Source organism: Nannospalax galili, unplaced genomic scaffold (assembly GCF_000622305.1).
Source record: "Nannospalax galili isolate Female #2095 unplaced genomic scaffold, S.galili_v1.0 scaffold881, whole genome shotgun sequence".
NCBI classification, from domain to species: Eukaryota; Metazoa; Chordata; class Mammalia; order Rodentia; family Spalacidae; genus Nannospalax; species Nannospalax galili.
In genome coordinates this window covers 1,155,749-1,168,041 of record NW_008344709.1, presented here as the reverse complement: position 1 = coordinate 1,168,041, position 12,293 = coordinate 1,155,749, and the positions used below count along the sequence as shown (strand labels likewise).

Genomic DNA, 12,293 nt, shown 5'->3' with positions numbered 1-12,293 from the left:
GTAAGAAATCACAGAAGACTGATTATCATCCTTCAACTCTCCCAAAAGATTTTTGGTACTACAGCTTGGTGGAGACTTGTGGCAGGATACTGGGTGTGGGGAAAGAGGCATCAAGATTAGCAGATTAAAGAAACAACTTGACAGAAAGGAATCATTACCTACAAAGTATAGCCTTGAGGGAAACGACATGTTTGGGAGAAGGCTAGTGCTGTCTAAAAACTTTATAAATGTTCAGGACTCAGGTGTGGCTGGGGTTTTTGAGAATCTTCCTTTTTCCAGGTCACTAGTCTACCTCCATCCTCCTGAATGCCTCTCGCCACTTTTTAAAAACAAATAAACTGCCTCTATTTTGATCAAAATACATAAATTCCTAGTCCAGTTCATTCTTCTGGTACTCAAGAGCATAGAATTCTCATTAGGTGCCTTCAGACTCTGATCTGGACCCATAACAGTCTAAAACTATGAACAATGCACTGAAAATATCTCCCTTCTTTGTGCATGTGTATGCATGCGTGTGTGTGCGTGTGTGTGTGCGTGTGTGTGTGTGTGGTAAGGTGTATTAATGCCTTCAATGTGAGATCATCTATGATTGCAGGAATTCATTCTTTTTTGTTCCTGATTTAAAAAATTAATTGGCAGAAAAAGCAAGGTCTCAGCTCTCAACAAGATTTTACTTAAAGTAGACACGCTCACAGCAAAGTATCCAGGCAGATGCCTCCAGTGGAGAAGACACATGAAGCCAAAATTTTCATATGTGTAGAGATGAGGTGGGCTCCCTTTTTCTCTTAGAATTGGCTGGTTTGGACTTTGGCAGGGCACCGGATAATCCTGACAAAGAAAGGGATGCTGATTGGTTTCTACCTCATGAAACTCCCCTGGCAGAAGATGTGAAAGTCCCAACCAACAGTTCCCTCCTGTGGGGAAAAAAAATCTAAGTCTTTATCTCAGAGAGGGAGAAGAACAAGGAAGTCTACTACCTTAACTGATTAAGTGAAAAGCACATTAACATACCCAGAGTTTTTCTTGCCTGTCTGCTTATAAGGTATCTGTCTAATGCCTAGTCCCTCCTATGTACTATGTGTATGTGTGTATTTGAATGTGGTGGTGGGGAAAGGCATGTGCACATGAATGCATATGTGGAAGCCAGAGGTAAGCATTGGATATTATTATACAAACTATTTTTGTAAACTGTCATGATGCTTACTCTAGTTGAGAACAATCTCTGTGAATAAGATGGACCCTACTTGTTTATCTCAAGTGTCATGCAGGACTCCTTTTCTCAGGACAAGCTGATCTCCTAAAGCTGTGACAAGGAAAGAGGAAGGGGAGAGCAAACAGCTTAGAGTACTGAAAACAACGAGCACTTGACATCAGCCAAAGGTCAATACTTTCCACAAGGTCACTATGATAATCCCGATATAAAAGTGCCTGCACTGGGAGTGAGAACCTGGGAGCTCATTCATTGGGAAGAGGTTCTGCTCAAGACTCTCCCAATCAGGAACTCCAATTGGCTGCCTCAACAGGGCTTCCCTGGCCATTTCAGCTGAATGCTCTAAGCACCAGATTTGATGAGACTTTGCGTCCACTGATGCGTGATAACTAATTTTTTTTTTGCCGTCATTTGTTTTTTTAAAAAAATTTATTTTCATTGACTCTTTGTGTATTTCATACAGAATATCTCAATCAATCTTAATTATATTTTACTAACTCTATCCCCAACTGACACCCACCCATACCCTACCCCCGCCCCCCCAGAATTAATACGTCTGTCATTTGTGTTCAGGCCTATTGTGTCAAGTTAGTCTCCCCCAGATGTTCCTCAGTGGAAGTTCATCTACTGAGGTTAGTCAGTGTTATCTAGAGTCCCTTGCTTTAAGAAGATCAGCTTTTCCTCACCTAGCAGTAATCAGTTGCCAATATTTCTTCAGCTAAGATTGGGGTCTGCTGCCCGTTTCCCCAGATCTATTCTGGATTATTGTCTGTTTGAGTTTGCAAGGCTCCTACATGCAACAGAGGACCAGGAACATAAAATGTCACAAATAGCCAATGCATAGAGATTGCAGAGTCTGCAGAATTTTGGTTCTTAGACAGGATTCCTATATTAAACTTCACCAACCTAGGGCTCTGGGACCATTGCAGAAGAGGGGGCAGAAAGATTGCAAGAGCCAAGGAGGAGGTGCACGGCCACACAGAAACAGTGTCCTACAACCTGCTGGGACTCTGCTCATATGACTCTACAGCAATGGTATCAGTGTACACGAGTCCCATGCAAACTCTTCTTTTGCTTTCATTTGTTACAAACTTAACAAACTCACTACTGAACTTACAGTTATGGTAGATCATTTCTGTAGAGATAAGAGATATCTTTCTCTATTGCTTCCCATCTTATTTTTGAGACAAGGCTTCTCACTGAGCTTGGCTAGACAGGCTGGACAGTGAGATCTTGGGATTCTCACTGTTTCTGGCTTTTTACATGGAAACTGACAATTCAAACTCAGATCCTCATGTTTTCACAACAAGAAGTTTACCCACCGGGTCACTCTCCACAGTCCAATTGGTTTTTTATCTTATATTAATTTTATAAGGAGTTTTGTCAGTCACAGACAAAGTCCAAAGTAACATAATCAACATTTACTCTCTTTACTCTTAAAATATTCGGCTTGTGCCTGCCTGCGAATCTCATGGCTCACTCTCTGAGGATTCATACAACCATTTCATAAGGTTTTTAGTGATTAAGAAGAATCATTTATTTCAAAAGTCTAAAGTAAAGCAAAAGTAATAGAAATAATGATATGAAGTACAATAAAAATACCAGTCAGAATGATTCTAGCATATCTTTAATAGTACCAACAAGTCCACTGTATGAACATAGACACTCTCCTTGTTCCAATGAGCTTACATGATTTTCATATTGAACTTTCAACTACTGCTCCTATGAGCTGAAAATGTCAATGCTTACCACTACGATACTAACAATTATATAGGACAAACATTTAATCATATAGAATCATAGCATATGGATAATGACAATATAGATTATTTTCTAAATTAGATATTTCCCAGGATCAAGACCACAGTGCTTACTTAAGGATCTGTGTCACATATTTTACTGTAATTACTTAGGAAAATCTGGAAGTAACATTCTGTGTATGATTATATTGTTACAAGAAAGGAAACAAGTTCATAGATCACAAAAACTTCTCAAAGGGGAAATAATGGTAAAAGAATGTCAGATCCAGGGGGACGTGGAACAGGCAGGCAAGGTGGTGAAGGCACCCTTTACTGTTGTGGCAAGAAAGACCAAAAGAGAATAAAACAAAAAGCCCATCACAGCAGAGGAGAATGTGAGGGACCTGGCTGGGGCCAGGAAGAGCCCTTCTTCTTGGTGGCATCATCAGAAACCCAAGACAGTAGGATCTACAGACAATTTCAAGAACGAAGTCGCAGCTTGTACAAGCATGGGGATGGAGGAACCTGTGAGGAGGGGCGACAAGAGTCAGAAATGTGAGACAGCAAATGACAGGGCGTCCCTTTCCTCGCCCTCCCTCAGTCTTCAGGATCATCTCCCAGAGCCTCCATTTAGCTTTCTGAACTACCCCTGGCTCTTCCTTATTCTCATCCTGATTCTCCTTCAATCTTTCTGACTAAAGTAACACTCAGCAAAAGGAATAAAGACCTGGGAGTACTTGCTCAATGTTTAGGGCTCTTCCTACTGAGCTAAGTACTGAGAGAGGGAAGTGCCTGTCACTGCATGCCCCTCTTACCATCCACAGTCAGCATCTATGTCCCTTCCCTCTGCACAGCTTCTTTCAACTGTCAATTACACATTTCTCCCTAATTCCCCAGAGGGTCTAGCTGAGGGAGCAGAAAAGCTCTGAGCTAGCATTTTGGCAGTGACTACTGGGACTCTCCATATCCATATTCTGCCAAGCCTAGAGGCACATCTCCTGGAAAGACGGATGTTCTTTGAGGGAAGGGGAGGGAGGGGACTGTGCTCCTACCTGCATGGTCATGAAGCCAGGCCACCGCCTTCTTCTCCAGAAGTTCCCACTCACATTTCACATCCTTGCCATTGGCATGTAGCCAGAGCACAGCCAGCACTGTGGCCCAGACTGCTACATCTTCATGATGAGCAATACACAGAGATTTTTATTATGCCCCAGGCTCAGGGAGGGATCCTCAGGAGGATTCAAAGAGCTTCACCCTTCCTCCCTAACCAGCCTGCAAATTGTTGTTTCATGGAACTTCCAGTCTGTCCCTGACAGCCAACCACCTATCTGGAACTTAGGATAACATTCCATTTCCACATGGAAAAGTCCTAATTGATAAATCCAGTGTGATCACCACTGTAGTCCTTAGATGCACAATGTATGGGTAATTAAGAAGTACTAAGAAAAGAATATGCATATTATGTTCTTCTTATACAGTATCTTCAGAAATTTTTTTTTTTTTTGTATCCCCAGTTCCCTGAAAATGACGTAAGGACACATCAGTAACCATTTTTCAAAAATAAACTGGGTTATACAAAGTGAAATGATTTTCCCAGAGCTGCCATATTAAAAATGATGGATTCCAGGAAGCGAGCTCACTCTGAGACACTGCCATATAGCTAAGAAGAACACAGCCAGCAAGCAGGAACTTGCCACCTATGAGTCTGCACTCAGTGTTGTTAAAGATTCCGTTTTTAGAATCCACACATTAAAGTTCTTTTAGAAGATAATTTCTGTGTCTGTATTTGACTCTCTGTGTGTGTGTATGTGTATTTGTATTTATTTGTGTTTGAGCATGTTTCTGTGTGTGTGTGTGTGTGTGTGTGTGTGTGTGTGTGTGTATCTGTTTTGACTGGCATCAGATATAGGGCCTTGCACATTCTAGTGTAGTACTTTACCACTGAGCTATATCCCCATACCTCATACTGCTTTAGATTTGCAAACAACTGTCACGTATTCTGTGAATAAACTACTCCTAATTTCCATTGTTTTCTATTTGTCACATCAAAGAAATTAATGAAAATCCGATATGTATTGTAGTCTATGAGTATAAGATAGAACACTATGATTTTCACATCTTCTTGCAACAGATTGTAATTTAGCTATTTCATTCTTTGTTTAAGAACATTATTTGTAATAGAAAAAAAACCAAAAAACCAACCAACCAAACAAACAAAAAAACAAACACTAAAGTGGTACATGCCTTTAATGCCAGCACTCCAGAGGCAGAGGCAGGCAGATCTCTGTTCTCCACATTGAATCCAGGCCAGCTGTCTCAAAAAGACCAAAACAAAACAAAAAAAAAACAACAACAGAAAAAATCCACTATTCTCTCTAGTAATTTAAAAATTCTTAGTAGCTTCTTAGTAGCTACATTTTAAATGTTAAAAATAGAGAAGTTTTTCTATTTTAATTTCTATATAAATTTATTCTTTTTCGCCATATTTTGTTGCTAAGGTTTTACACTAGGCATCACCCCAATATGCTAGGGATGTGTTCTCCTGGTGACCTATACATCTGGATGGTAAGGGAGCTTATTTCAATACAACATCCAAAAGGAATTATCATTTCAACATGTAGTCAATAGACAAGATTTTGTGAGATATGTTCACTTTGATAGAAGTACTTAAATTAGTATGTGCTTATACAAATCTCTAGTAATTAAAATTTAGCATTTCATTTGTATTCATTGTATTTCAAAGTCTCAAAAGTTTAACAAGAGGATATAATACAGACAGTGCAATTATAGAATATTTAAGCATTTAAAAATTGTTCCCACTTTAATCTTCATGATTTGACATTTTTGTATTGAATTTTTTTTCAAATAGTATCAGAAGACAGCAAGTTTCATTAAAATTCTGAATATGGTTTATTTCAGTAAGCATATTTAAAGAAATTTGGAAGAAATAAGTGAGTCCCACTAATATTTTGCCTATCATGACTTGAAATAACTTTTTCTAAAGATTGTATCACATTCTCTACTACGATAAAGTACAAAAATGGATTTATTATTGGAGGTTCTAAAGACAGGTCGTAATAACATGAATCTAGTTCTGTGCTGACTAGCTCATTTGCATGGTTAATTCTCTTAATGTTCAATTTCTTCATCTATTCAGAGAAACAAGAATAGGTCCAGCCTTGGTTAAATGAAATGAGGAACAAATAAAAACATGAATATTAAGTGCTTAGCACAGTGTTTGCAGCAGGGTAAAGCTCTGAAATCTTTATTTTTATAACTAAGTCTGTTAGAGAGTAAAACTAAACAGAAGACAGTCTTAGTTTTCCCTTCAACATCTAAAACCTTTACCATATCCCGCACCAGCCAGCCCATTATTCTGTGTTCTCGGTATGCTAATGTAAGCAGAAATAGTTTCACCCTCTGTACATTACAAGCTAATTCACCTATGCATCATCTTCACTACTCTTTCTCAGGTGGGCCCCGATTCACCCCTGTCACATTATGTTCTTAAGTCCATGAAATGAATACTCATTCCTTTGTTTTACTTTGCATCTCACCTTATCAGGATTTGCAGCCTGTACATCTCCCAAATTAGTGCCCAGGACCTTGGCTAGACCCTCATCCAGATCCCAGGAGCCATTTGCCTTTTGGAGGGAAATTAGCTGCACAACACCACTCTCACCAGTAGCTTTGAAGAAAAAGAAAGGAGAGAAAGATTGAAAAATGAATTCGTCTTGGCCTCTCGGCCTCTCTGAGAGAGACTATTGAAATAAGAAATAGCTTATAGTGAGAATTCTGCAGGGAGGAGGTCCACAGACTGCTTGTAATATCTATGAAGGGTGGCCAGTGGAGCAGGATTCTGAACAGGATAACAGCAGAGTTTGCCTGGGCCAGGCACTGCCTACAGGTGCACTGTGTATGGACAAATGTTCAAGGGGCCACCCCATTCAGGAACACTGGAAAGCATCAAGTACTAGAGTATAGATTAAGGAAGCAGAAATCGTCCAGGCAAATATAGTGCTTAGACAATTTCAGTACCTCCTGTTGCTTCAAATACATAATCTTCTAAGTAGAGAAAGCTGCAATACAGGAAAGAATTAAGAATTTGGCCATAGTTACCATATATCAGAGGAACAATTGAGGCTCGTCTTACCTTTCGGGTAATTTTTCATCTTGGTGATATTGTTAGAAGAACATGTCTGTTCCATTTCTCCTAAGGACTGTTGGACAAGTCCACAATCCATGTTCTCGTGCTGATATGGTCCTCGGAATGCACCTACTAAAGAATCCATGACAAATATTACTGAGAAAGCTTTTCTTGCAAATTGCCTCTCTCAGACCATAGAAGCACAGTGGTTCTTACAACTATGGAGATACTAACCTTTCTGACAGTACTCAGAATCAGCACATCCAAATGAATCCACAGAAGGCATAAAGTATAAGCATTCTGAAAAATACAAATCACACATAGAAACCGAGTAACTCCCTGTTTCTGGCAGCAAACAAAGACTAAAACTTAGGAAGATTTGAGACATCAACCCACCTGTCCACATCAGCCTCAGTCACTACTCACAGTGTGCCATTCTCTCTTGTGGCTTCCTCCTGTCCACACATTTACACTCTGAACTCTGCTTTTACTTTCTATTGAATTTTCCAAATCCCATGTCACATGCTAATCTACCATAGTTTCATTAAGTTTCAGTATAGGGGGCTTACTCCAATTAAGTGTTAATATAAACTGAATTCATTTGTCCCACAAAACTGTTTTACCACTGTCCCTTTCAAAAAGGACTTGTGCTAGACTCCACACACTCAGGCTTAGGAGGAGAAGTTTGCAATTTCCTCACTCAAGAACATTGCTTTCTCTCTGACCTGATTACTTAGCTTCCACATGTCCTTACTACTGCCAACCTCAACTTTTTAAAAATTTAATTTATTATTTTATTCTATGTGTATGCATGTACTGCCTACATGTAGGTAAGTGCACCCATGTTGTGCAATGCCCACGGAGAAGAGGTTGTTGGATCCCCTGGAACTGGAGTTATGGACAGTTTTTAGCTGCCATGTGTGTGCTGGGATTCGAACCTGTATCCTCTGCAAGAACAGCCAGTGTTCTTAACCGTTGAGCCATCTCTCCAGTTCCCAACCCACAACTTTTAAAATCATCTCTCATCATCCCCTGAAGTACCCAAAAGCCACACAATAGATTCCCATTACCTTAAGTGCTCTACCATCAATTTGAGAAACTTTATCACCCATGTAGGGCACATACAACAACCTAAACCAGTGACTCTGGCTCTAACCCACTTCTGGCATGCCCTCCTCCTAAGGATTTTGTTATCATGCAGAATTGGTTGACTGTCAGGTATATGTTTTAAAACTTACTTTTAAAATACAATATCCACATTTCCATTATTTGGACTTAGGATTTCCTGTTTTAATTGGTCTTTGACATGATATGCATCAACTAAATCCTTGATTCCTCTATTTTTTTCACACATGTAAACTTCCTTCTGTCTTTATTTGTATTCAACCTAAGTCTTGATTTTTAAAACATAGCATCCTCAGCAGTTTTTTATTTCTGTGTCCATAATTTGTTTATCAGAGACATATGGCAAAATTCCACATTAGAAATCATTTCCAAGCTCTGCCTGATTCTTAAGATAAAGGTGCTAACACTGCAGCAAATGACTCCTAACCACCAGGATTCCATTCAATGGTTTATACCTATTGAAAAGGGCACAAGACTCAACTCAACTCTTAGTCCTTCTGTAAAATATATTCTGTTTGTTTTCATTTTCTAATCACCCTAGTGGCACTTTCAATATTCTAGTTATCAACCTCTATGTGGCCATTATCTATGGTGCGTGCGCGCTGGGCGCTTGGAGAGTTGCGGCGCGGGGATTGGTCCCCTGGTCTCAGCCGCGTGCCCTGGAAGAAGGCGAGTCTGGCCCCGCAGGCTTCTCCGTGTCTCTGTGGGTCTCTGCTGCTGGAGCATTGTCCAGCCGTGTCTCCACCCTGATTTCACCTGTGTACTTTCCTCAATATGCGAGTTCCACCGGCCACTAGAACATGCAGGAAAGTACAAGGCGGCTGAAGCTGGAATCCGCGAGTCGGTGACAGAGGAATGCTGCCTCCGGAGAGGCTGGATCATCAGTAAGACGCGGGACTCTGCTTAGTCCGTGTTACAGCTTTATTAAATGTTCAGCTCCTAGTGATCCAGCTCTCTATCATTGAGAGAAGACTGGGATATTTATACCATGGGGGTAGTGGTAAAAGCTTTGGCTGATAGATGCAGTCTATTTGAATATGAAAGTGGGTTTCTGCCATGCTGCCAGACCGCTGACTGCCTGAAAAATCATAGAAAAGCATGGTATTCCTAGAGCCAGAGGCCATGTTTATGTTATGGCATTTGTGGCAGGCACTTCAAAAGGAGAGTCAGGAAAAATGCCAGGAAGGCACCCTGCTATGAAAGGAATCTCAGCACATAACGCCGAGCTCGTGAGCTATCCGGATATGAAGAGACTTCTACTTCACATAACAGAGGCCCCCAACAATTATCTAATTAGCAAGAAGATAAATGGGTTTTAGATTAAACTATACGATTATGCTATGTTTATAGATACTTTCTGTTTCTTAATATTTCCTGACGTTCTTCTACACATCTATATTAAATCTCCCTCCTGATGGAATGTACTCTAATTCACTAGAAAAACTCAAAGCTAGTCAAAAATCCTAAATGTAGAGGGACAAGGGAAAATGGAATTTTAGAATATTCTGAAATTATTACTTTAAATAATGTGGTTAGTTATTCAAGGCTCCTATTGTACATCACTTTAAAAGGGTAAATACTTACTCTTTCTAAATGGGCCTTGGTGTGGTAAACTACTGTGAAATAGCGTTGGTCCTGGAATGGCCCTGTGTACCAGGGGCCCCTGCACTGGCTGGTTGAGCTCCTTGTTTATGGCAACAAAAGCTGTGAAGGAGCTGAGGACTCCAGACTGAATACTGACTTTCAATACATCTTCTTTGTCACTTTCTGAGGTCTGATGGGAGCCCAAGTCCTTGTTCTGAATCAAGGACTTTGCAGCCAGACGGTGAATGGTGAAACTGAAAGAGAATTTTCCAGAGACCTAAAGAAAACCAACTACAAAGGCAGTTCTCAAGATTCTCATCAGTTAGTGAGGGCAAAGGGAAGACAACATCATAGAGGAAGAGATGACTTGAGGGGATTAGTAAACAGAGCAGTTGGTAGGGACACACTGGAGGTCAGTGAGAAACAAGTGAGCCAAGAACAGCAAAGAAAAAGAAGGGAAGTCAGAGGGGGGGAAAGTGAGTTGGACAAGGTGGCGACTGGAGAAGGGGAGGTGGAACTGAATTCTTACCTGGGATTTGCCTTGGGCTGTAGGGAAAATCTCATCTCTTCCTCAAAACTTTTGCCCTGGAGGGTGTACTTGAGGCACACTTTTCCTGAGGCCTCTGCTTGCTACAAGTTGGAGAAAAATCAAAGTAATAAAATAGACAGAAACCAGGAAAAGGATGAGAACTTGAGCAGCACAATACAATTTATGACAAGGAATCAGGTAGCCCAACCCAGCAGCAACCTGATATATCTGGGAGGCTGGCTCTGCCCGGCCAGTGCAATTTCTGTCAGAAATCTAGAGCAACCTAACAGTGTTAAGGAAACTTCTGATGCACTGTCCACACTGAGTAGAGGAAAGGACAATAATGGGAACTTACAGGCATCGTCCCAGTCAGCTGGGCGTAGATGATTAATCTCTGACCTCTAAAGATGACAGTCTGTTCTGGAGCATGCACATTAGCAGACAGACCATGAGGCAAATCCCAGCTCAGAGAGATGTCCTCCACTGCAGATTGTAGAGCAGACTTCAGGGATCTGAGAGCCTGAAGGAGGAAGAGAGAGAGAGAGAGAGAGAGAGAGAGAGAGAGAGAGAGAGGAGAGATCAGCATTAAGCACATGAATGACAACAATGGCTATCATCAAATGAGTAATTGGTCAGGACCTAGAACACAATTCAGGTTATGACTAATCACCAATGCTGAATGAGAAAAATCCATTCTTTCTCTTGTTTTCCATGAGAGGAAGTTAACGCTGAAAGAACTTAAAGGCAGAAGTGAGAATTAAGAGAATATTTATGAAAGGCAACCTTACAGAATTTAATGAGAGAAGCTCACAAATACAGTCAGTGATGTCTTCCAATTTTATAAATACATAATGTGGAGCATCGAGTCATTAAGCCTTCCAGGATATTAGACACACCAAACTTGTTCTCCTTTCTATTGACTCCTTTGCAAGGAGACTAGTTCTCTACTCAATCAGGTCTGAAAGCACACACTGGAGTCCCAGACACAGCAACCAAACATTTTCTTTCTCTGTTTCTGGTCTTCAAAACCGAAGTCACGGCCTCTTTCATTATCTCATTTCATTCTCAGCTGCTACAGCCTGGTTTCAGTCTCTAGATATTACAGTGGAACTCTTTCCATTAAAGACGCAAGTAAACACACCAAGGGTACTGCTCAAGACTCTTGAAAATTTGTCCTCCAGGGAAGAGGCACCTGCCTTTGGAGCCATGTCCCCATCCTATCTCCTACTTTCCTGAATGGACACCTCTGGACACAACATGGTCCTCACCTTGGTCTGCATCCTGTCCTTGCCTGTGATAAACTCTGAAGAGCCCCCAGATACCTGGGCAATGCCTTTTATTAAACTGCTGGAGGCACCTTCTCCAATTCCAAATGAGAAACATCTGCAATAGTAAAAAGATGAAGTTTATAGATGGGTCTCAATATCATCAGTATCAAATTGGCATGGAGTGGTAAAAAACACATGAAGAATTAGGTTAGGTCCATGAAGGTGAATGTAATGTTATCATTTAAAAAGGTTGTTTTCTTTTATGTAAATGCTTTACATAAATGTTATAACTTGGCACCATGAGTAGTCTAAGAAGTAACATGCTGTTCCATTTTGCAGGTGAAGATTTGGGCCCAGAGGACTTACAAAATCTCTCCTAAGGCCTCATTCTCACTACAGGGCAGAGATGGCAACCTAGCAACGTTCTGTCTGACCAAATAATTCCACTAGCAAAGTCTGGAAATATGAAACTATTTGTATTATGAGCATCTGATTGATATAGTCCTGGCTCCGAATCTGCCCTGAGAAGGCTATTCTCAAACTGCAGAGGGATACCACTGGCTACTTTAATGGGAAATTGTTCACTGTACCCAAGTTCAAGTGCACCAAATTCCTGTTCATTGTAATTTTGTTTCTCATATGAATCTGTATATGGACAAATAACACATTGGTGATACAAACACAATTATTT

General features: G+C 40.6%; 1 protein-coding gene across 1 annotated transcript in view; it reads right to left on the bottom strand.

The window, feature by feature from the left end:
• Positions 1 to 2,819: 2,819 nt before the first annotated feature.
• LOC103740378 (von Willebrand factor A domain-containing protein 5A) overlaps positions 2,820 to 12,293 on the bottom strand; it is a 30,851-nt gene continuing 21,377 nt past the window's right edge. Inside the window, exons 13-21 of the mRNA XM_017800083.2 lie at positions 11,603 to 11,717; positions 10,690 to 10,854; positions 10,335 to 10,435; positions 9,806 to 10,059; positions 7,331 to 7,396; positions 7,103 to 7,252; positions 6,507 to 6,637; positions 4,002 to 4,137; positions 2,820 to 3,474 (exon numbers count right to left, since the gene is read on the bottom strand). Of these exons, the coding sequence (XP_017655572.1) occupies positions 3,395 to 3,474; positions 4,002 to 4,137; positions 6,507 to 6,637; positions 7,103 to 7,252; positions 7,331 to 7,396; positions 9,806 to 10,059; positions 10,335 to 10,435; positions 10,690 to 10,854; positions 11,603 to 11,717 (1,198 nt within the window). The 3' untranslated portion in view covers positions 2,820 to 3,394. The remainder of the gene's footprint in view (positions 3,475 to 4,001; positions 4,138 to 6,506; positions 6,638 to 7,102; positions 7,253 to 7,330; positions 7,397 to 9,805; positions 10,060 to 10,334; positions 10,436 to 10,689; positions 10,855 to 11,602; positions 11,718 to 12,293) is intronic.